Source organism: Aegilops tauschii, chromosome 2, assembly GCF_002575655.3.
Source record: "Aegilops tauschii subsp. strangulata cultivar AL8/78 chromosome 2, Aet v6.0, whole genome shotgun sequence".
NCBI lineage: Eukaryota > Viridiplantae > Streptophyta > Magnoliopsida > Poales > Poaceae > Aegilops > Aegilops tauschii.
In genome coordinates, this window is record NC_053036.3 from 453,585,468 (window position 1) to 453,610,768 (window position 25,301).

Genomic DNA, 25,301 nt, shown 5'->3' on the forward strand with positions numbered 1-25,301 from the left:
GGATGCTAGTTTTCCATCAGTGGCCCTACATTCTTGTCCGTCTGCTGTGCTATACTATCGGGCCGTGATCACCTGGGCGGTGATCACGGGTATATTCTATATACATTTTATACATGACACATGTGGTGACTAAAGTCGGGTTGGCTCGTTGAGTACCCGCAAGTGATTCTGATGAGGGGGCTGAAAGGACAGGTGGTTCCACCCCGGTAGAGGTGGGCCTGGGTTCCTGACGGCCCCCGACTGTTACTTTGTGGCGAAGCGACAGGGCAGTTTGAGACCGCCTAGGAGAGAGGTGGGCCTGGCCCTGGTCGACCTTCGCGGTTACTTAACACGCTTAACGAGATCTTGGTATTTGATCTGAGTCTGGCCATTTGGTCTATACGCACTAACCATCTACGCGGGAGTAGTTATGGGTATCCCAGCGTCGTGGTATCAGCCGAAGCCTTCGTGACGTCAGCGACTGAGTGGCGCGCGCCGTGTTGGACCGCTTTGACGTAACCGCCGTGATCGTGTGGGTTGCTAGGTCTGCTCGCGGCCGCGTTCGCAACGTGCAGGTGTGCATAGGGCGATGGGCCCAGACCCCTGCGCGCTTAGGATTAGACCGGCGTGCTGACCGCTCTGTTGTGCTTAGGTGGGGCTGCGACGCGTTGATCTTACGAGGGCGGGCATGACCCAGAAAAGTGTGTCCGGCCAAATGGGATCGAGCGTGTTGGGTTATGTGGTGCACCCCTGCAGGGAAGTTTATCTATTCGAATAGCTGTGTCCCTCGGTAAAAGGACGACCCGGAGTTGTACCTTGACCTTATGACAACTAGAACTGGATACTGAATAAAATACACCCTTCCAAGTGCCAGATACAACCCGGTGATCGCTCTCTAACAAGGCGACGAGGAGGGGATCGCCGGGTAGGATTATGCTATGCGATGCTACTTGGAGGGCTTCAATCTACTCTCTTCTACATGCTGCAAGATGGAGATGTCCAGAAGCGTAGTCTTCGACAGGATTAGCTATCCCCCTCTTATTCTGGCATTCTGCAGTTCAGTCCACTGATATGGCCCTTTACACATATATCCATGCATATGTAGTGTAGCTCCTTGCTTGCGAGTACTTTGGATGAGTACTCACGGTTGCTTTTCTCCCTCTTTTCCCCTTCCTATACCTGATTGTCGCAACCAGATGCTGGAGTCCAGGAGCTAGAGATCCCGAGGATGATTCTACATGGAGTTCGGCTTCGAGGAGTAGTTAGGAGGTCCCAGGCAGGAGGCCTTGCCTTTTCGATCGTTGCTACTTTTGTGCTAGCCTTCTTAAGGCAAACTTGTTTAACTTATGTCTGTACTCAGATATTGTTGCTTCCGCTGACTCGTCTATGATCGAGCACTTGTATTCGAGCCCTCGAGGCCCCTGGCTTGTATTATGATGCTTGTATGACTTATTTATGTTTTAGAGTTGTGTTGTGATATCTTCCCGTGAGTCCCTGATCTTGATCGTACACATTTGCGTGCATGATTAGTGTACGGTCAAATCGGGGGCGTCACAGCCATAATTCCTCTGCTTGGCGCTTGGGTGATCCTGCACCGGCACTTCAATCAATGTCGGCACGACCTCCTTGCCTTTCTTCAATGGTGGCACGACCTCCTTGCCCTTGTCCATCTGCATTATGAATAGCACGCGGTTCAATGGTCAACATTCATTCATATTGGCCTAACGCTCATATATTAACCCACCCTACTAACCCAGCAGCGCACTCAAACCCCCTCTGTTTCACCACATCTCCTCTTCCACCCACCTCTCTGTTTCACCACCTCTCCCTCGCCATGAACTCCAACCCCAACCCTTTTCCCTGGGGCATTGGATGGAGGGCCTTCTTCCTTGGGTGCTCGCTCGGTGGCCGCAAGAAGTTCGAGCACACCATGGAAGTGTGCTCAAACTTCAGCAGCATCGATGACATGCATAAGGAGGTCGATGTTGTGATGAAGAAGGCTACGCCGGCCGAGCTGAAGACACTGATTTCGGACCCAGCCAAGGGCGCAATGTCGGTGGACATCCTACGCTGGGCCATGAATCAGGCAGACTCCAACGACGTTGGACACCGGGCAAAATGGGCCAAGTACAGGCAGTACAAGGCGCCTCAAGACCAGCATGCTGCCGCGTACTGGAGTAGTACATTTGTGTCGCTGGAGGCCGAGAACGACGAGGTGCAGATGGTGGCCAGGGCACCGGCGGCAGGCGACCGTGCAAGACCCATCGTTCTTGAAGAAGACGATGAGGAAGAAAAGAAGATGGCTACGCCCCCCTGCCGCTCGACGCGACTCCAGGGTCCCCGCGGCTAGACAAGAAAGTTTGTACCCCAATCCCCACACCTGATGTAATCGAAAAATAACCCATGAACCCTAGTACTCGTCGATGCAGGATCGATTATGTCAATCTTCCACCCCTGATGTGTTCAATCCCCTCCCTAACTCTTCAATTGCGTGCTCTAATCTAATCTAGCCTGAGTCGAAAGCAGTTAATCTACACAGAGGACGAGGACTTGCCGCCATGGCCGATGCGCTCCGGTGGAGGTCTGTAGTCGCTCCGGTGGTTACCGCCATCTTGGATCGATTCGCACTAGAGCTCCGGTGGTCGCCACCGTCGGTGTGAGTGGGGAAGAGGGGAGAGAGTGGTGAGGAAGGGAGGTGAGGGTAATTGATGACGACACGTCTGGAAAGAACACGACTTCTCGAATCTGCACCCACGTGTGCAACCGCCCACACCCACGTGCCTAGAGTTGCATCGCGCCAGACTGGCTCCACAAAAACGGTCGATTTGAGCGTTCCTCTGGAAGCAGGCCCAGAAGTGCTTTAATATTCGTGCTATGCAGACCCAACAGTGAATGCGGGTAACTAAACGGGTCGTTTTCTTCCCGCGCGGTCCTGAGCGAGGTATATGCAGCCTACAAAACGCGTACAGAGTGGCTACTGTCGATTTTCAGCCTTCTGGATTTCGAGAAAACAAAGGCGTAGATGTTTTTGTTTTTTCGGTTTTACTTGCTCTCCCGGGAGGAATTTTTCGAGGACGGCTTCCACGGTCGACTTGGATGGTTATTCCCGCGCGAAGAATCAACTCCCTGTTTCCACTACGGGTCGCCGACCTCCCCGGCCTCCAGACCAAGCATCTCCAAGCGATAAGGGCGCGATCACGCCGGCCAACCATCGCGCGCCACCTGTTCCCCTCCCGTCGCCGTCGCATCCTCCAACCAGCCGCGTAACGACGCCGGCCTAATTTTTCCGGCGACAACGACGACCACGTTACGGCCTCCTTTTTCTTCCCCGGAGCTTTCACGGCGCGCACGTCCGCGTCGGGAGGACGGGAACGCAGCGCGGGCACCGCCGCGCAGCACAGGACCCGGATAAGGGCATGCGCGCGCGGTGGCACTGGTGAACAAACATGGCCCTGGCCCGCCGGGACAGCGACTTCCATGGCCCGGAGGGCGTCCACGTCCCCTGCTCGCCTCAAAACCCCGGCCCGCACCCTGCCCTCCTCAGAAGCTCAAAGCCAACGGCCGGGAGGAAAAGCTTGGCTGAGGATCGCCTGGTCACTGCAGCCAATCACGGTGGTGGCGCTGGTGCTATCCGGGCTCGTCGGACTGTGAGCGAGCAGCGAGCGCGTACGTGCCATGGAGGGGGAGGAGAAGCCGGTGGTGGGCGGGGCCTACTGGGGCGTGGGCGCGAGGGCGTGTGACTCGTGCGCCACCGAGGCGGCCAGGCTCTTCTGCCGCGCCGACGCCGCGTTCCTCTGCGCCGGCTGCGACGCGCGCGCGCACGGCGCCGGGTCGCGCCACGCCCGGGTCTGGCTCTGCGAGGTCTGCGAGCACGCGCCCGCGGCCGTCACGTGCAAGGCCGACGCCGCCGTGCTCTGCGCCTCCTGCGACGCCGACATCCACGCCGCCAACCCGCTTGCGCGCCGGCACGAGCGCGTCCCCGTCGCGCCCTTCTTCGGCGCGGCCGCCGACGCGCACAAGCCCTTCGTGCCGTCGGGAGCCCAGGCCGCTGCCGAGGACGACGGGAGCAACGACGCCGAGGCGGCCTCGTGGCTGCTCCCCGAGCCCGATCACAAGGATGGCGCCAACGGTGCTACCGCGGACGTCTTCTTCGCGGACTCCGACCATTACCTCGACCTCGACTTCGCGCGGTCAATGGACGACATCAAGGCCATCAGCGTGCAGCTCAACGGCCAGCCCGAGATCGACCTGAACGGCGGCAACAAAGGCTTCTACTCCGACCACTCCATGAACCACAGCGTAAGGATCATTCCTTTCCTGTCTATGCACGAGCAAGGCCAAGGAGGAGCTGCCAGCGTTCTGACTTCTGATGAACATCTTGCTTGGTGACGGGGCGCATGCAGGTATCGTCGTCTGAGGCGGCGGTGGTGCCGGACGCGGCGGCGGCGCCGGTGGTGAGCAGGGGGAGGGAGCGGGAGGCGCGGCTGATGCGGTACAGGGAGAAGCGCAAGAGCCGGCGGTTCGAGAAGACCATCCGGTACGCGTCCCGCAAGGCGTACGCGGAGACGCGGCCGCGCGTCAAGGGCCGGTTCGCCAAGCGCACGGGCACGGCGGACGCCGACGCCATGGAGGAGCACGAGGAGATGTACTCCTCGGCCGCGGCCGCCGTCGCCGCGCTCATGGCGCCCGGCCCCGACCACGACTACGGCGTGGACGGCGTGGTGCCGACCTTGGTGTAATTTTGTTGCATGCATGCACGCACGCAAAGCTTCGTCTAGCATTTGATCAGTCAATTGTATATGCATGATTACGCGGGAGCGATCCAGACTTCCAATCCAACCCCCCTCCTTAATTTTGCCCGATCCCTGTAATTTTTTACCTGTAGCATATCATCATCACGACTTCACGAGCTGGCTAATCTGCAATTCTACTCCACTTTTACTAATCCACTTACCGCTGAATAGTTCGCACTACTGCTTTAGTACAGTCACTTTCATGTCGCTCCAATCAACTTGCCTGTCACTTTGCTGCTGTCTTTGTTGCTGAAATTTGACGATCAGGAGAGATCGTGGTCTTTCTTTAATATGCGCGGTGCTGTATCTTTCGCCATTCCGCCACTGGACAAGCTCTGAGATCTCGAATGGGAAATGTCCGATCCGATGGCTGATATGCTTCCTTTGCCGAGTGCGTGATGGTGCAATCTTTCTCTCTCACGGGCTCATGGCCACCGTTGGTTGGCTGGCTAGCTTTAGCCGTGGAGCAAATGCGACAATGCTTTGGGAACCATCTTTTTCCAGTGGTGAGATTCGATGGGTTTCCCTTTCCACCGATCAACCACAGGACTACAATTGTCACATCCGAGTTGCGCTATAGACTAGGGTTTTGCTAGAGCATATTTTGATTTTTTATCACTAAGAACTTTAGCAAAAATTGTCTCCCGCTTCCCTGTAAACATAAGCTTCACTTCACGAATCAGGTAGAGAAGGTACCACAATCCATTTCTACACGAGAAACATGGCAACGGTATGCTTGGTACTTCTAGATCGGCCGCTCAAGTCCAACCTTTTATTTAGAACTATCCCTGCGTATCAAAATCAAATATGAAGTGTCAAAAAACATCTTATATTTTGATACATAGGGGGTAGATGATATCCCGCACGTTGCGGCGGGGATTGGTTACAATATTTTTTAGTGAAATTTAAATGAAATAAAAAGGATATAATACATGGCTGCTGGGGTCCACCATGTGTGAAACGCTAAGGGGCGACTGTGACGCGATTGCCTGGTGATCACCTTCCAGCGCTAGGGTTAGGGTTTCGACGATGGGGGTGGTGTGTCTACGGTGGTGTCTGGCGCGGCGACTGTGCCTCCCTTGACGCAGACTGGTGCAGTCTCTCTCTTCTACAGAGCGGTGCTATGGCGGAGAAGATGAAGGAGAAAAACGTAGTGACCCTGGCGGCGACGGCTACCCCGACGGCGGCAGCGACCCGGGGCAAAACGGTAAGCTGGGGCTCTTCCAAGTCCCCCATCACGAGCAAGACGTCAGATCCCACTGCGAGCCTCTCGGCGAGACTGGGAGGGATGGTGCTGTTGGACAAGGAGGCGGAAGGTTTCGTCTTCGAGGAACCAAATCGGATCTTTTTTTAAGCCGCCAACAATTGCTAGCCATTATATTATGAGGGTAGGGAGCAGTATTTACAAGGCCGTTGTCGCGGTTTGAGGAGAAAAACAAAGAGAAGGAAAAAAGGCAGGCCCCCTAGGACACGCTTGGGTGATCTCTCACGTTGGGTCCCCAAAAGGGTGTTGCAAAAATTTCGCTCCCGCCAATCTCCATGCCTCCAAGGATCCCCTCACCGCCCGGAGGACGGCCGAGGGCGCGGCGATCTTCTTCTGGAAAACCCTACAGTTCCGCTCCAGCCATAGTTCCCATGCGATGAGCATGGTGAGCGACCTGATTCCTTTCCGATGCTCTGCCTGGGTGTTGTCGATGATGTGTGCCCAGTATATCTCTGATCTGTCACCCTCTGGCCAGGTGCTTGGAGCAAGAGCGGGCGGCGGTGGAAGGCATTCTCCCCACGACCGCTCAACAAGACGGTGCTGGAGAGAACAATGCAGAAGGCATGGAGACTTCATCACGAGGCAAGGTTCTGGGACATGGGCGACAACATCTTCGTAGTCCACTTTGGTAGTGAAGGAGACTGGAGGCATGCAATGTCTAGCGGACCGTGGCAATATGATTTCAACGTGCTGGTTCTAAAGGAGTACGAGAGCAACATACGACCCTCAGAGATGGTCTTCGACAAAGTGGATGTGTGGGTTAGAGTGACAGATCTACCACCCGGGAAGAGAACTGATGCATTTGGTAGAGCTCTTGGCAATTGGCTAGGTGAGGTTGTCAAGGTGGATGTGGATAAAGATGGTATGGCCAGAGGTAATCAGCTGTGAGTTAGGGCCAGAATATCAATCTACGAACCTCTGGTTCGGGGCTTCTTCCTCAAAACTTCACAGGAGGACAAGATTGGCACTTGGTTTGACTTTCATTATGAGAAGATCCTACACTTTTGCTTCGAGTGTGAGAGGTTAGTGCATGTGGATGGACGCTGTGACCCTCCTGTCGATAAGTCATCGCAGTGGGGAGGCTGGCTGAGAGCCTCGCCGGGAAGGAGCACTGGCTCCAAGATTGAGACAAAGGGGGGAAGACAAACAATAGCAGTAGTTTTGTGAGCTCTATGTCTGATGGGAATAACATAGAGCAGGAAAGTTTTCCCGGGTTAGAGACATTCCAACAAAGCGCAACCTGAACGCAGAGTTTGATCGGTCGGAGAGCTCCCGCACTGGTGGGCAGCGTAGACTGGACAAAGGGGAAGTTAATAGCCCCAAGAAAGATCGCTTCAGGGGCGAGTGGCCAGAAGAAAGAGATCTCAGACATGAGATCGAGAGAAAGAAGGAGAGGGGCCTGAGGGAACAGCTCAAGGCGCAACAGAGGCAAAGGGAGTATGAGCGGGCGCAATATGAGGAGAGGGGGCATAGGGACCGCGGTGCTGCTAACAGAGAAAGTGAAGGGAAGTATGGATATAAACCCCACTACCCCATGGAGAGAATAAGAGGATACTATGTCAGGAAGCCTCCTCAGGACCATGAGAAGAATAGGGGGAGGGGAAATGCTACCTCTTGAGCATGCGTTGGTTTTCCCTTGAAGAGGAAAGGGTGATGCAGCAAAGTAGCGTAAGTATTTCCCTCAGTTTTTGAGAACCAAGGTATCAATCCAGTAGGAGACTACACACAAATCGCCTAGTACCTGCACAAACAATCAAGAACCTAGCAACCAACGCGATAAAGGGGTTGTCAATCCCTTCACGGCCACTTGCAAAAGTGAGATCTGATAAAGATAATAAGATAAATATTTTTGGTATTTTTGTTGTATAGATTGGAAAGTAAAGATTGCAAAATAAACGGCGACAGAAATTGGCAAGTTAACGGGAAACTAATATGATGTAAAATAGACCCGGGGGCCATAGGTTTCACTAGTGGCTTCTCTCAAGATAGCATATATTATGGTTGGTGAACAAATTACTGCCGGGCAATTGATAGAAAATCACATAGTTATGAGAATATCTAGGCATGATCATGAACATAGGCATCACGTCCGTGTCAAGTAGACCGAAACGATTCTGCATCTACTACTACTACTCCACACATCGACCGCTATCCAGCATGCATCTAGAGTATTAAGTTCATAAAAACAGAGTAACGCATTAGGCAAGATGACATGATGTGGAGGGATAAACTCAAGCAATATGATATAAACCCCATCTTTTTAGCCTCGATGGCACCAATACAATACGTGCCTTGCTGCCCCTGCTGTCACTGGGAAAGGACACCGCAAGATTGAACCCAAAGCTAAGCACTTCTCCCATTGCAAGGAAGATCAATCTAGTAGGCCAAACTAAACCGATAATTCTAAGAGACTTGCAAAGATATCAAATCATGCATATAAGAATTCAGAGAAGAACCAAATATTGTTCATAGATAATCTTGATCATAAACCCACAATTCATCGGATCTCGGCAAACACACCGCAAAAAGTATTACATCGAATAGATCTCCGAGAACATCAAGGAGAACTTTGTATTGAGAACCAAAGAGAGAGAAGAAACCATCTAGCTAATAACTATGGACCCGAAGGTCTGTGGTAAACTACTCACACATCATCGGAGAGGCTATGGTGTTGATGTAGAAGCCCTCCGTGACCGAATCCCCCTCAGGCAGATCGCTGGAAAGGCCCCAAGATGGGATCTCACGGGTACAAAAGGTTGCGGCAGTGGAAAGTGGTTTCGTGGCTCTCTTGGATGTTTTCAGGGTATAAGAGTATATATAGGCGAAAGAAGTAGGTCGGTTCTACAAGGGGCCCACGAGGGGGGGCGCCTACCCCCTGGGCGCGCCCTCCTGCCTCGTGGCCGCCTCGTTGCGTCTCTGACTTCCACTCCAAGTCTCCTGGATTGCGTTTGTTCCAAGAAAGATCCTCGCGAATGTTTCGTTCCGTTTGGATTCCATTTGATATTCCTTTTCTGCGAAACACTGAAATAGGCAAAAAAAACAGCAACTGGCACTGGGCCTCCGGTTAATAGGTTAGTCCCAAAAATAATATAAAAGAGCATATTAAAGCCCATTAAACATCCAAAACAGATAATATAATAGCATGGAACGATAAAAAATTATAGATACGTTGGAGACATATCAGCATCCCCAAGCTTAATTCCTGCTCGTCCTCGAGTAGGTAAATGATAAAAAACAGAATTTTTGATGTGGAATGCTACCTAACATAATTTTCAATGTAATTTTCTTTATTGTGGCATGAATGTTCAGATCCGAAAGATTCAAGGCAAAAGTTTAATATTGACATAAAAATAATAATACTTCAAGCATACTAACCAAGCAATTATGTCTTCTCAAAATAACATAGCCAAAGAAAGCTAATCCCTATAAAATCATATAGTTTGGCCATGCTTCATTTTCGTCACACAAAATACTCTCATCATGCACAACCCCGATGACAAGCCAAGCAATTGTTTCATACTTTAGTATTCTCAAACTTTTTCAACTTTTACACAATATATGAGCGCGAGCCATGGACATAACACTGTGGGTGGAATAGAATATGATGATGGGGGTTGTGTGGAGAAGATAAAAAAGGAGAAAGTCTCACATCGACGCGGCTAATCAACGGGCTATGGAGATGCCCATCAATTGATGTCAATGCGAGGAGTAGGGATTGCCATGCAACGGATGCACTAGAGCTATAAATGTTTGAAAGCTAAACAAAAGAAACTAAGTGGGTGTGCATCCAACTCGCTTGCTCACGAAGATCTAGGGCATTTTGAGGAAGCCCGTCATTGGAACATACAAGCCAAGTTCTATAATGAAAAATTCGCACTAGTATATGAAAGTGACAAAATAAGAGACTCTCTATCATGAAGATCATGGTGATACTTTGAAGCACAAGTGTGGAAAAAGGATAGTAACATTGTCCCTTCTCTCATTTTCTCTCATTTTTGGTGGGCTTCTTTGGCCTCTTTTTTTATTTGGGATTCTTTGGCCTCCTTTATTTTTTTCCGTCCGGATTCTCATCCCGACTTATGGGGGAATCATAGTCTCCATCATCCTTTCCTCACATGGGTCAATGCTCTAATAATGAAGATCATCACACTTTTATTTACTTACAACTCAAGAATGACAACTCGATACTTAGAACAAAATATGACTCTATGTGAATGCTTCCGGCGGTGTACCGGGATATGCAATTAATCAAGAGTGACATGTATGAAAAATGAATGGTGGCCTTGCCACAAATACGATGTCAACTGCATGATCATGCAAAGCAATATGACAATGATGAAGCGTGTCATAATAAACGGAACGGTGGAAAGTTGCATGGCAATATATCTCAGAATGGCTATGGAAATGCCATAATAGGTAGGTATGGTGGCTGTTTTGAGGAAGATATAAGGAGGCTTATGTGTGATAGAGCGTATCATATCACAGGGTTTGGATGCACCGATGAAGTTTGCGCCAACTCTCGAGGTGAGAAAGGGCAATGCACGGTACCGAAGAGGCTAGCAATGATGGAAGGGTGAGAGTGCGCATAATCCATGGACTCAACATTAGTCATAAAGAACTCACATACTTATTGCAAAAATATACAAGTCATCAAACCGAAAGCACTACGCACATGCTCCTAGGAAAGCAATCAAAGAACACCTCATGCTTCAAATTTGTCACACAACGGTTACCATACGTGCATGCTACGGGACTTGCAAACCTCAACACAAGTATTTCTCAATTTCACAATTACTCAACTAGCACGACTCTAATATTACCACCTTTATATCTCAAAACAATTATCAAGTATCCAACTTCTCATAGTATTTAATGCACTCTATATGAAAGTTTTTATTATACCCATCTTGGATTCCTATCATTTTTTGAGGATTAAGCCAGCTTTATTACTCGAAGTCCACAGAGAGTGGGATACAAGATAGGTCATGGGGCTGTCCAAGCCACAAATGGCGCCCCGGACCCCTTCTAAGAGAAAATCTGGCTAGACTATGTGCTTCATAATTCACAGCACGACACTCGAAAGAAAAAGTACATTGAAAAAGGGTAGCTCGAAGGTTGATCTCAGACAGAATGGCACTGTATTGCCCTGTACTACCAGAATTTATATCGAAGACAACTTGCTTGCAATCAAAGGCAACAATGTAGTTGTTGATAAGAAGATCCTCTGCCGAACACATTGCCTCCCTGCATGCTAAAGCTTCCAGAGAAGCCGGATCATCCACTCCTTCCACCACTAAAGCTGAACTCCCTAGATAATTTCCACTAGAATCACGTCAAACTGCAGCTGCTGACCCACCTCTCCCTGGGCGGACTTCATCATCAACGTGTATTTTTGCAAAACCCGCCGGAGGTGCCTTGGGTCTCTGCGGTCCTACTGGGACATTTGGTGCATTCGTCCGCCTTACTATAGGCCGGATCATGTTAATCTCATCACAGTATCTTCTGATGAAAATTTGTGTTGCCCGAGGACTCTGAAAAATCCCCTCATGGATCGCCTCGTGCCTCGCGTGCCAGATTGACCACAGAGTAATTGGCAAGAGGGCAAACTAATCATGTGTGAGGGACTCAATTAGTGAAAACAGCCATTGCTTCGCTTTAGCCTCTGTCAGCGCCATCATTTTATGTGCGAGTTCCTCGTCCACCAACGCCCATACACATCTGGACATTGTGCATTGAATCAGCGAGTGTTTCCATGAATCTGGCATCCCACAAAGACCACAGCTGCTAGACGTCGTCATATGGCGGTGAGCCCGCACATCCTCAGTGGGAAGGGAGTGTTTCGACAATCTCCATAGAAACATCCGAACTTTGCTTGGTACTTCGGTTTTCCACAGTTTCTTCCACATCCCTTCCTCTAACTGCAACGATGATGTTCCTGGTGCCCCATTAAGCCATGCCTCACGGCGCTGCTTGGTTTCAGATAGCATTCTGTACGTGGATTTAACTGAGAAAGTGCCTTTGCTCTCAAAGTTCCAAGACCAGAAATCATCTATATTGCGTGTGCAGAGAGGAATGTCGAGTATAATATTTGCATCCATTGGCATGAAGACCTCGTTCACCCTTTGCTTACTCCAGCTAGCTGAGGTTGGATCTATCAATTCTGACACAAGCTACGGTGGCTTCGCAAAAATGCACCCATAGGGCCGGAGCATCTCTTTCCTTGGGAGCCAGTTATCCGTCCATATATTGGTGGTAGCACCGTTTCCGACACGTCGGATCAGACCCTGCTTCAGAACGTCACGACCTTCAATTATTGATCTCCAAATCTGACTTGGGTGACCCCCTAGTGAGGCTTGCAGGATATCACTATTCGGATAGTATATGCTCTTTAGTAATCGGGCACTGAGAGAGCTGGGTTCCTGCATTAGTAGCCATGCCTGCTTTGCCAACATAGCCAGGTTAAAAAGTTCAAAATCTTTAAAACCAAGACCGCCCATGCCCTTCGGCTGAGTCATAGTTTCCCAAGAGACCCAGTGAGGTTTTCGTTTACCTTCTTTTGAGCCCCACCAAAACTTCCTGATTAACATATTAAGGTGCTCACATAATCCTCTCGGTAACTTGAAACATGACATGGAAAAGACAGGGACCGATTGTGCAACTGCTTTTACTAGGACCTCCTTGCCTACCGTAGACATGCAGTTTTTGATCCACCCCTGCATCTTGCTCCAAAGTCGGTCTTTCAGATACTTGAAGGACCCATTTTTTGAAGTACCAATATCAGACGACGTGCCAAGGTATTTTTCATTCAACGTCTCATTTGGAACATTTAGCATCATTTTTATCTCCAAACGTGTGCTTTCTGGAACACCTTTGCTAAAAAAGATTGAAGATTTATTATAATTGATTCGCTGACCTGAAGCATGACAGTAAGCTTCCAGAGCTAGGTTCACCTCGGTAGCACCCACACTGTTTGCCTTGAAAAACAACAGGCTGTCATCAGCGAAAAGGAGGTGGTTTACTGGTGGCACAGAATGTGCTACCTGTAGACCATGCATGTTTGATGACTCGTCTTTGGATTTTAAGAGGCATGAAAGTCCCTCTGCTGCTATCAAGAACAAGTATGGAGATATCGGGTCCCCTTGTCTGATTCCTCGTGATGGCTTGAATTCTTCTAATTTTTTGCCATTGAACATAACTGAAAAATAAACTGTGCTGACGAGGCCCATGACAATCTCTACCCAATTTTCAGAGAAACCCAACTTGAGCATAATGGCCCGAAGATATGCCCATTCAACTCTATCATAAGCTTTCATCATGTCAAGTTTGAGCGCACATGATTGATGTTTCTTGGCCTTGTTTCTCTTCATGAAGTGCAAACACTCATACGCACCTATGATGTTATCAGTAATCAGCCTTCCCGGGACAAAAGCCGACTGTTCCTCAGAAATGATGTCAGGTAACACTAACTTTAGGCGGTTAGAGATCACCTTTGATGCTATCTTGTATAAGCCATTGCACAAACTAATGGGGCGAAATTGTGTTAACAGTGTTGGGTTTTTTACCTTGGGGATTAGGACCAGAACAGTCTCATTGATGCTCTCAGCAGATTCAGTACCCTCCACAATTTTGATAACCACCTTTGTCACATCGCTGCCACATAGGTCCCAGTGACGCTGAAAGAAGTGTGCTGGGAAGCCATCAGGACCAGGTGCCTTCACCGGAAACATCTGGAATGGAGCTTTTTTAACCTCATCAGCACTATACGGGGCGTTAAGAGAATCGTTCATTGCTTGCGTCACCTTGGAGGGAACCGTGTCGAGAACTTGCTCCATGTTTAGTACCCCCTCTGAGGTGTAGAGGTTTTTATAAAAAGACGTGGTCATCGCCTCCATTTCCTCTGTATTATCTGTCACCTGGCCATCCGGACGTTGCAGCTGTTTTATTTGGTTTTTTCTCCTTCTTCTACTGGCTCGCAAATGAAATAAATATGTATTTTTGTCGCCATGAACAAGCCACTCCAGCCTCGCCCTTTGACGCCAGAGGATCTCCTCCCTGTGCTACAGCTCAACCAGCCTGTCACAAACCTTGATTTCAGCGTGTGTAGGCCCGGCTCTCCCCGGGATCCGGCGGAACTCCTGTAGCTGCTGCTTGAGGCGAGCTATTTCTTGTCGTATGTTGCCAAAGTGCGATCGCTCCCAGGTGCTCAAGTCTCCCGCCATTGACTGCAGCTTATCATGCAATGATTGCACCGAATCTGCGTTGCCTTTTTCCCATCCCGCTGACACAGCTGTCGCTAGTGATTCCTCTCGCTCCCAGGCCAGTTCGTATTTAAAAGAGCATGGGGCCCTCCTGCATGCATGCATGTCGCGAAGCGTGAGAAGGATCGGTACGTGATCCGAAGATGCTGCTAGTTTGTGCTCAAGAACGGCCGATGGGAAGGCAATGCTCCATGCTGGATTAGCCACCGCCCGGTCCAATCGAACTCTGGTAAACGTGCCTCTAGTCACCTTCTTCTCCCAAGTTCAGTTGTTACCGGTGTAACCGATATCCGACAAGCCACAAGTATCAAGTGCATCCCGAAAACCATCCATCTGCGCCTGGCTTCTCATCCCCACTCCATCGTGTTCATGCCCATGAAGCACTTCATTGAAATCACCTAGTGCCACCCAAGGCAAGTTGGAAGATCCAACAATACCTCGTAGTGTGTCCCATGTTTTGTAACGTTCGCTGACCCGGGCTTCGCCATATACGAAAGTGACTCTAGTTGGTATATCAAAAAGCACACCCACCAATGCATCAATATGATACTTCGAATACCCTAAAATTTCAAGCTTTATTTCCTCATTCCAAAAGATTCCAAGACCTCCACTCCTACGGAGCTACTTACAGTGAAACTTTTATTATAACCTAAGATACAGCCATATCCTCCACCCTGGAGCCCTCGATTTGATTTTCGACAACGCATAGGATCGAGGGGGCAAATTGCCTCGCTAGACCGCGAAGCTCACGCACTGTCGCGGGTTTGCCAGCCCCACAACAGTTCCAACATAAGTAACTCATTGCGCTCGGCGCGACTCCTCGAGGGATCCCGCCAAAAGCGCATTGGATAGGTTGTTGTTGGTTGTAGACTTCAAATTTCCTTGCTCAAACATCATCACCATGGCCTTGGTCCTCTTTGGTTCTTGCTTGGAATCAGGGCTCGGGGGTACAACCGGAGGCGGTAAAGCAAGGAGCTACTGTCCATTGTTGTTTATTGTTGCTGCATTTTCTGGTACAACATGGTTTCCCATGTTCACTTGCACAGATCCACGCTTCCTATTTCTCTCAGCATCTCTCATCAGTGCGTCATCTAGTTTAGGGTTGACCTCATCCCGTTCCATCCACTATGGACCGTTCCTCTGGCTCTTCCCACAACCTGTCCCTCGGCCAGCTCGGCCTCTGCCTCTACCTCCTCCTGTCGAGCTTCCAGCTCCAGGGCCACGACCTGGCCCTTTGAACCATTCAGTTTGAAGGTTTTTAAAAACTAGTGCCGAAGGGGGATGGATCCCATTGCCGCACTCTTTGTACATGTGCCCTTGCATGCCACAAACAGCACACCAGCCTGGTAACCTCTCATAATTCACCCTGAAGATCTCCCTCTTCCTCTTTATCACCAAAGACACCGCGTTCTTTAGGGGTTTTGTAACATCCACTTTGATTCTGACCTGGAAGAAGTTACCCTCAAAATCCTGAGACTTGGGTTCAGCAAAGATGAAATCTCCTACAGTTGCAGCCAGGGACTTGATCAGGCCAAAAAAGAGTTCTGGTAGGTCGTGAATCTGGATCCACATCTCAATTTTGTTCAGCTCTATCGATGATGGCCTGGTGATTCCATCATACGGCTCTATTACGACTGCCTTGCCCTTGAACATCCACGGTCCATCTTCCATTACTCTCTCCCAGTCACCCAGGCAGGAGAATTGCAGTGTGTATAGGTTTTCTTCGAGCGGCCAAAATTTTACCTCCTTCGCTAGGTCCCAGGCAACTCGCATATTGCGATAGAACCAGTATTGGCTGTACTGTTTGTCCGTGTTCACGCGAGCTATGGCCACCCAACGGGAAGCCTCCTCTGGGATGTTGCCATCTTCTACAACCACGTCGACCAGATCATCTTCCTTCAACCCTAGCTCCTTTATCATTGCTTCCATCTCGTTCGTAGCCGCATCAGACGCAGACGTCGAGCCCATCGTTGGATCTCTTGCCCGAGAAAACACCGGTTCCGCGGGCGGGAGGTTCCCTATGCCGACCCCCCTTCGTCCACCCTAGCCAGCCGCCCTAGGACGCCAGCGATCGGTGGTGGGGTGGCAGAGGGGATCGAGATCTCCACGTCGAAGCCAAGGCGCCGCTAGGAGGAGGACAAACCCTAACTAGAGGGAAAAATTACCTGCTGTAATGGGAATAATTGACGGATGCCTATCATATTAGGACTAATTTTATAGCCAAAGCAAATTACCATGCTGTTCTAAAAGACTCTCAAAATAATATAAGTGAAGCATGAGAGATCAATAATTTCTATAAAATAAAACCACCACCGTGCTCTAAAAAGATATAAGTGAAGCACTAGAGCAAAATTATCTAGCTCAAAAGATATAAGTGAAGCACATAGAGTATTCTAATAAATTCTGATTCATGTGTGTCTCTCCAAAAGGTGTGTACAGCAAGGATGATTGTGGTAAACTAAAAATCAAAGACTCAAATCATACAAGGCGCTCCAAGCAAAACACATATCATGTGGTGAATAAAAATATAGCCTCAAGTAAAGTTACCGATAGACGAAGACGAAAGAGGGGATGCCTTCCGGGGCATCCCCAAGCTTAGGCTTTTGGTTGTCCTTGAATTTTACCTTGGTGTGCCTTGGTCATCCCCAAGCTTAGTCTCTTGCCACTCCTTATTCCAAAATCCATCAAATCTTTACCCAAAAACTTGAAAACTTCACAGCACAAAACTTAAACAGAAAATCTCCTGAGCTCCGTTAGTATAAGAAAACAAACCACCACTTTAAGGTACTGTAATGAACTCATTCTTTATTTATATTGGTGTTAAACCTACTGTATTCCAACTTCTCTATGGTTCATACCCCCGATACTAGCCATAGATCCATCAAAATAAGCAAACAACACACGAAAAACAAGATCTGTCAAAAACAGAACAGTCTGTAGTAATCTGTAACAAACGAATACTTTTGGAACTCCAAAAATTCTTAAATAAATTGTTGGACGTGAGGAATTTATCTATTAATCATCTGCAAAAAGAATCAACCTAAAAGCACTCTCCAGTAAAAAATGGCATCTAATCTCATGAGCGCTAAAGTTTCTGTTTTTCACAGCGAGATCGCAAAGACTTCACCCAAGTCTTCCCAAAGGTTCTACTTGGCACAAACACTAATTAAAACATAAAACCACATCTAAACAGAGGCTAGATGAATTATTTATTACTAAACAGGAACAAAAAGTAAGGAACAAAAATAAAATTGGGTTGCCTCCCAACAAGCGCTATCGTTTAACGCCCCTAGCTAGGCATAAAGCAAGAATAGATCTAGGTATTACCATAATGATAAGGCAAATCGCGAAAACTCATCTCATACTCCCTACGTTCAGCATCAAGCTTTCTTTGCGGCAGGCAAAAGTAATCAAAAGGGCTAAATTTAATGGGACAAAAGTCCCCAAGATCAAGCTCGGGAGGTATTGGTTCCTCCTTTGGCCCCTCATATTGCACAACTAATTCATCATTATAAGCATTCTTTTGGCAAAAGTCATCAGCCTTTGTTCAAGAGGAAATCCTAACCCATTATTCTGAATAGCAAAATTATCATTAAGTTCAGAGATTCTATCAACTAGAACATCGGTAGGAATCTTCTTTCTAAGGTTTTCATTATAAGCAACATGATCTAAAGTTCGTAAACGCATTATGTCTTCTTGATTAAAAAGGATAGCTTCTATGGGAGGACGGCCAGCATCCACCCTATAATGCGCAAAAATTTCATTGGCCTCTTTCATTATAAATCTGAACTCATGTGCTAAAAAGATAGTAGCTTCTCGCTTAACAAAAGAATGCTCAATATTGAAAAATTCTAAAAAAATCCTTTGTATGCAAGGATGCATATGAATAAACTGTCTTTCAAGTTCAACTACGAGCAACGATATAGCATCTGCAAGACTACTAGTTGTATGAAGAATATACCCACCCATAGTGGGCAGGGCACCGGCACAAGTAAAGAAATCTTGAATAACTCCTTTTCCAATAATATTACCACTACCAATCCGAAACTTTTTAGTGTGTAAAATAGTAGGTTCTTCATGAAGATTATCAAAAGCATCAAAGGTTCCCCCATTGTAACTATTATCCTTTTCCATGATAACCTCCCCAGTTCGGACATGATGGCAACAAACCGCACAAAGAGCGAACACACAAAAGGTAAGCAAAAAGAGGCGAACGGAAAAGGGCGAATAAAACGGCAAAGGTGAAGTGGGGGAGAGGAAAACGAGAGGCAAATGGCAAATAATGTAATGCGAGGGAGAAGAGTTTGTGATGGGTACTTGGTATGTCTTGACTTGAGCGTAGATCTCCCCGGCAACGACGCCAGAAATCCTTCTTGCTACCTCTTGAGCATGTGTTGGTTTTCCCTTTAAGAGGAAAGGGTGATGCAGCAAAGTAGCATAAGTATTTCCCTCAGTTTTTGAGAACCAAGGTATCAATCCAGTAGGAGACTACACGCAAATTGCCTAGTACCTGCACAAACAATCAAGAACCTTCCAACCAACGCGATAAAGGGGTTGTCAATCCCTTCACAGCCACTTGCAAAAGTGAGATCTGATAAAGATAATAAGATAAATATTTTTGGTATTTTTGTTGTATAGATTGGAAAGTAAAGATTGCAAAATAAACGGCGACAGAAATTGGCAAGTTAACGGGAAACTAATATGATGTTAAATAGACCCGGGGGCCATAGGTTTCACTAGTGGCTTCTCTCAAGATAGCATATATTATGGTGGGTGAACAAATTACTGCCGAGCAATTGATAGAACAGCACATAGTTATGAGAATATCTAGGCATGATCATGAACATAGGCATCACGTCCGTGTCAAGTAGACTGAAACGATTCTGCATCTACTACTATTACTCCACACATCGACCGCTATCCAACATGCATCTAGAGTATTAAGTTCATAAGAACAGAGTAACGCATTAGGCAAGATGACATGATGTAGAGGGATAAACTCAAGCAATAAGATATAAACCCTATCTTTTTATCCTCGATGGCAACAATACAATACGTGCCTTGTTGCCCCTGCTGTCACTAGGAAAGGACACCGCAAGATTGAACCCAAAGCTAAGCACTTCTCCCATTGCAAGAAAGATCAATCTAGTAGGTCAAACTAAACTGATAATTCGAAGAGATTTGCAAAGATATCAAATCATGCATATAAGAATTCAGAGAAGAACCAAATATTGTTCATAGATAATCTTGATCATAAACCCACAATTCATCGGATCTCGGCAAACACACCGCAAAAAGTATTACATCGAATAGATCTCCAAGAACATTGAGGAGAACTTTGTATTGAGAACCAAAGAGAGAGAAGAGCCATCTAGCTAATAACTATGGACTCGGAGGTCTGTGGTAAACTACTCACGCATCATCGGAGAGGCTATGGTGTTGATGTAGAAGCCCTCCGTGATCGAATCCCCCTCCGCGAGATCACCGGAAAAGGCCCCAAGATGGGATCTCATGGGTACAGAAGGTTGCAGCGGTGGAAAAGTGGTTTCGTGGCTCTCCTGGATGTTTTCAGGGTATAAGAGTATATATAGGCGAAAGAAGTAGGTCGGTGGAGCTACGAGGGGCCCACGAGGGGGGGGGGGGCGCCTACCCCCTGGGCGCGCCCTCCTGCCTCGTGGCCGCCTCGTTGCGTTTCTGACTTCCACTCCAAGTCTCCTGGATTGCGTTTGTTCCAAGAAAGATCCTCGCAAAGGTTTTGCTCCGTTTGGATTCCGTTTGATATTCCTTTTCCGCAGAACACTGAAATAGGCAAAAAAAAACAACTGGCACTGGGCCTCCGGTTAATAGGTTAGTCCCAAAAATAATATAAAAGAGCATATTAAAGCCCATTAAACATCCAAAACAGATAATATAATAGCATGGAACGATAAAAAATTATAGATACGTTGGAGACGTATCAGGAAACAGCTCCCAAGCCACCCCCAACACGAGAAAGAGGCGGCCGAGGTAGATGTGGGTAGCTAAAGAGGGTGGTGACAAGCAAGAGGGGCATGGCACTTTTATTCGTGATACTAGACAGAAGAGGGCTACTGTATTTGATCACATTTCAGAGCATGATGGTGTAACGACGGACCCTGCCAAGACGCAGGGCCGCCGAGAGCAATGATCATCTTAGCCTGGAACTGTCGAGGGTTGGGGTTGGACTCGGCAGTAGGCGAACTTCGGGACCTGGTTAGGTCATACAACCCATCGATGGTGTTCTTATCAGAAACAAAGAAGAGGTCAGGAGCAATGGATAGGCTCAAGTGGAGCTTGGGTTTCAGTCATGGTGTTGCGGTGGACTGTAAGGGCAAGAGTGAAGGACTAGCACTTTGGTGGAGGGACCATGTTGAGGTTATAGTGCGGCCGTGGTGCCAATATTACATTGACGCAAAGATTACAAATGAGGGTGTTTCCTTCAGGTTCACTGGAATCTATGGGGAGCCATGTATTGAGAAGAGAACAAAAACTCGGGACGTTCTCCGTTATCTCCATGCACAAGACAATCTCCTGTGGCTATGTGCGGGTGACTTTAACGAGGCCCTCCGACAGAACGAACAACAGGGGGGCAACCCGAGGTGCTTGAACCAAACAACACTTTTCAAGGACTGCCTGTCCGACTGCGGACCTGGGTTTCTCGGGACACCCTTTTAAGTGGGACAACAAACGCAATGCTGATGAAAACATTCAAGTGCGGCTGGACCATGCGACGTGCAATGCGGAGTTTGCGCAGCTATTTCCAGCGATCGAAGTTTAACACGTTATGACAGAAGAGTCCGACCATCAGACGATAATCAGAGCATTGACGACACAGGTCGAGGCGCGTGCACGGGGTCAGCGATCATTTATCTATGAGGCTGCATGGGCAAGACGCGATGGATGAGGCGATGGTGGCCGCAGCATGCAACCAATCAGCAGGAGGGGGAGCTCAAGACGGCATGCAATCGGCTAAAGACCATAAGAGGGCCATGCACGAGTGGAGCCGAAGGGTTTTTGGCTCCATCAAGAGACACATTTTCTCATCTGAAGGGGCAACTAGTCGATGCCAAGGAGCGAGCTGTTGGGGAACGTTGTAATTTCAAAAAAAATCCTACGCACACGCAAGATCCATCTAGGTGATTCATAGCAACGAGAGGGGAGAGTGTTGTCCATGTACCCTCGTAGACCGTAAGCGGAAGCGTTATGACAACGCGGTTGATGTAGTCGTACGTCTTCATGATCCGACCGATCCTAGCACCGAAGATACGACACCTCCGCGATCTGCACACGTTCAGCTCGGTGACGTCCCACGAACTCTAGATCCAGCTGATGTCGAGGGAGAGTTGCGTCAGCACGACGGCATGGTGACGGTGATGATGAAGCTACCGGCGCAGGGCTTCGCCTAAGCACTGCAACGATATGACCGAGGTGGAAATATGTGGGGCACCGCACATGGCTAAACAATCAACTTTGATGTGTTCTAGGGTGCCCCCTCCCCACGTATATAAAGGAGGGAGGGGGAGGCCGGCTGGCCCTCTAGGCGCGCCAAGGGGGAGGAGTCCTCCTCCTAGTAGGAGTAGGACTCCCCCCTTTCCTAGTCCCACTAGGAAAAGAAGGAAGAGGGAGAAGGAGAAAGGAAAGGGGGCCGGCCCCCCACCCAATTTGGATTGGGCTTGGGGGGTGCGCCCTCCACCTGGGTGCCTCCTCTTCTCTCCCACTAAGGCCCAATAAGGCCCATTGACTCCCCGGGGGGTTCCGGTAACCCCCTGGTGCTTCGGTAAATGCCCGAACTCACCCGGAACCATTCCGATGTCCGAACATAACCTTCCAATATATCGATCTTTATGTCTCGACCATTTTGAGACTCCTCGTCATGTCCGTGATCACATCCGGGACTCCGGACAACCTTCGGTACATCAAAACACATAAACTCATAATACCAATCGTCATCGAACGTTAAGCGTGCGGACCCTACGTGTTCGAGAACTATGTAGACATGACCGAGACTCATCTCCGGTCAATAACCAATAGCGGAACCTGGATGCTCATATTGGTTCCTACATATTCTACGAAGATCTTTATCGGTCAGACCGCATAACAACATATGTTGTTCCCTTTGTCATCGGTATGTTACTTGCCCGAGATTCGATCGTCGGTATCTCAATACCTAGTTCAATCTCGTTACCGGCAAGTCTCTTTACTCATTCTGTAATGCATCATCCCGTAACTAACTCATTAGTCACATTGCTTGCAAGGCTTATAGTGATGTGCATTACCGAGAGGGCCCAGAGATACCTCTCCGACAATCGGAGTGACAAATCCTAATCTCGATCTATGCCAACTCAACAAACACCATCGGAGACACCTGTAGAGCATCTTTATAATCACCCAGTTACGTTGTGACGTTTGATAGCACACTAAGTGTTCTTCCGGTATACGGGAGTTGCATAATCTCATAGTCATGGGAACATGTATAAGTTATGAAGAAAGCAATAACAATAAACTATATGATCATAGTGCTAAGCTAACGGATGGGTCAAGTCAATCATATTATTCTCTAATGATGTGATCCCGTTAATCAAATGACAACTCTTTGTCCATGGCTAGGAAACTTAACCATCTTTGATTAACGAGCTAGTCAAGTAGAGGCATACTAGTGACACTCCGTTTGTCTATGTATTCACACATATACTAAGTTTCCGGTTAATACAATTCTAGCATGAATGATAAACATTTATCATGATATAAGGAAATATAAATAACAACTTTATTATTGCCTCTAGGGATTATTTCCTTCACGAGCTGCACAGACAGGGTACAGACAGGAGGTAAAGGAGATAGAGGACCAACTGCATGAGCTATATGAGAGAGAGGAGGTGTATTACAAGCAGAGATCAAGGGTTTACTGGCTGACAGAGGGGGATCAAAACACTCAGTACTTGCAACACTGAGCCTCGCATCACAAACGGAAGAACACGGTCAAAGCCTTGAGGAGGGAGGATGGGACCAAATGTACAGATGATGATGGCATGCACATGATGGCAGCACGGTTTTATGCTCATCTGTTCGCTTCTGAAGGCTCGAGGGACGGAGAAAGGGTACAACAACATATTGAGGGAGCTATCACAGAAGAGATGAATGCAAAACTCACAATGCCATTCACCGATGAGGAGATCGAGACGGCCCTCTTCCAGATGGGGCCCACAAAGGCGCCGAGGCCGGATGGACTACCGACCATGTTCTACCAACGGCACTGGGAGTTGGTAAAGAACGACGTGTGTGGTGCAGTACGAGAGTTCTTGGCAGGGAAGGCAGCTCCTGATGGTTTTAACGACACGATCATTGTGATGATTCCGAAAGTAAACTCATCGGAGTTACTTTCGCAATTCCGCCCTATTAGTCTTTGTAATGTTCTCTATAAGATTGCGACAAAGGCACTGGCCAACCGCCTTAAAGTTGTGCTTCCTTTTATGATACCTGAGGAACAAAGTGCATTTGTGCCAGGTAGGCTAATAACTGATAATGTGTTGGTGGCATATGAGTGTGTACATGTGACCAGAAAGCGGAAACGGAGGAAGCCTATCTATGCGATAAAGCTGGACATGATGAAGGCATATGATAGAGTGGAGTGGAACTTTCTTGAGCAAATGTTGCTGAAATTTGGCTTCTCTAGTCACTGGACAGAGATGGTTATGAGGTGTGTGAAATCAGCAACGTTCTCTATAAAGTTGAATGGTGGGCTCTCTCATCGTTTTAACCCAACCAGAGGACTAAGACAGGGTGATCCTCTCTCCCCATACCTTTTTATTGTTTTGTGTGGAGGGCTTCTCGGCGTTGTTGAGGAGTGCGCAGAGGGAGAAAAACATCAAGGGGGTGTCCTTTGGGAGCCGTGGACCAACAGTTACTCATCTACTCTTCGCTGATGACAGTGTGGTATTCGTAGAGGGCTCACGTGAAAATTTTGCTGCACTATGCTCCATCTTGCAAGAGTACGAGGTTGCCTCGGGTCAGAAAGTTAATCTTCAGAAGTCCGCGATCTTCTTTGGGAAGGGTACATCTGATGATAGCAAAGAAGAGCTCAAACAAGTGCTAGATATGTCGGCAGAGGCTCTAAGTGAGAGATATTTGGGACTCCCTACGGTGGTGGGGAGATCGAAGGATGGGACCTTCAAATATGTCAAGGAGAGTGCAAGAGGGAAGGTTTCAGGGTGGAAAGGACAAGGCTTATCCAAGACTGCGAGGGAGGTGCTCATTAAGTCTGGCCTCCAACCAACACCAACTTTTACCATGAGCTGCTTTCAACTCACAAAGAAAATGTGCGGGAACCTGTCATCTATTTCTTCAAACTTCTGGTGGGGTGAAGCAAATGGTCAGAAGAAGGTGCATTGGATCGCTTGGGACAAGATGTGCACGAGAAAGCATGAAGGAGGGCTAGGTTTTCGGGACCCAAAGGCTTTTAACCAAGCTATGCTTGCCAAGCAATCTTGGCGATTGTTCCAGGTGCCAACCTCGCTGTGTGCAAGGGTCTTGAAAGCTCAATATTATGCAGAGGTATCTATTCTAAATGCAACATGCCCCGAGGTGGTTCTTATACTTATAGAAGTATTTTACATGGGCAAGACCTGCTGCTAGATGGTCTGATATGGAGGATTGGGGATGGCTCAAAAATCAAGGTGCATCACGATAATTGGATCCCCAGGAGGGGTAGCTTAAAGCCAGTGGGCCAACGCTACATCAACGGGATCACGCGAGTCAGCGATCTGCTGGAGGCCGACGATTCTTCATGGGACGTAAACAAGGTGCAGACCATGTTCGCTCGGCGCACGAAATCATTCAAATCCCGGTTGGTGGGCCGGAGATGGAAGACTACCAGGCATGGAATTACACCAAGAGCGGGGTATTCACTATTCGGTCGGTCTACCACTTGCGTATGAGTCAGAAACGACTGCACTCGGGTCGGCCGGAGTCCTCTTCATCTGTGGCCGACCA

At 48.3% G+C, this 25,301-nt stretch overlaps 2 protein-coding genes across 2 annotated transcripts; both read left to right on the plus strand.

The window, feature by feature from the left end:
• The first annotated feature begins 2,968 nt into the window (after nucleotides 1-2,968).
• On the plus strand, nucleotides 2,969-4,928 carry LOC109775242 (zinc finger protein CONSTANS-LIKE 5). Its single transcript, XM_020333990.4, has 2 exons — nucleotides 2,969-4,278; nucleotides 4,383-4,928. The coding sequence occupies exons 1-2, from the start codon at nucleotides 3,655-3,657 to the stop codon at nucleotides 4,716-4,718; spliced, it is 960 nt and encodes a 319-aa protein (XP_020189579.1). The 5' UTR covers nucleotides 2,969-3,654; the 3' UTR covers nucleotides 4,719-4,928.
• Nucleotides 4,929-23,350: 18,422 nt separating this feature from the next.
• Nucleotides 23,351-24,944, plus strand: LOC141041112 (uncharacterized). Its single transcript, XM_073507224.1, has 3 exons — nucleotides 23,351-23,671; nucleotides 23,747-23,816; nucleotides 24,256-24,944. Exons 1-3 carry the CDS (start codon nucleotides 23,351-23,353, stop codon nucleotides 24,942-24,944), a joined length of 1,080 nt encoding a protein of 359 aa, XP_073363325.1.
• Nucleotides 24,945-25,301: the final 357 nt, after the last annotated feature.

What these genes read in the sequence shown, in the direction of transcription:
- LOC109775242 (XM_020333990.4), top strand. Translation starts at nt 3,655, where the DNA reads ATGGAGGGGGAGGAGAAGCCGGTGGTGGGCGGGGCCTACTGGGGCGTG. An exon ending in ACCACTCCATGAACCACAGC is followed by an intron (nt 4,279 to 4,382) that starts GTAAGGATCATT and finishes GGGCGCATGCAG; the next exon opens with GTATCGTCGTCTGAGGCGGC.
- LOC141041112 (XM_073507224.1), top strand. Translation starts at nt 23,351, where the DNA reads ATGGCAGCACGGTTTTATGCTCATCTGTTCGCTTCTGAAGGCTCGAGG. An exon ending in TCATTGTGATGATTCCGAAA is followed by an intron (nt 23,672 to 23,746) that starts GTAAACTCATCG and finishes ATTGCGACAAAG; the next exon opens with GCACTGGCCAACCGCCTTAA. An exon ending in ACAAAGTGCATTTGTGCCAG is followed by an intron (nt 23,817 to 24,255) that starts GTAGGCTAATAA and finishes TGGTATTCGTAG; the next exon opens with AGGGCTCACGTGAAAATTTT.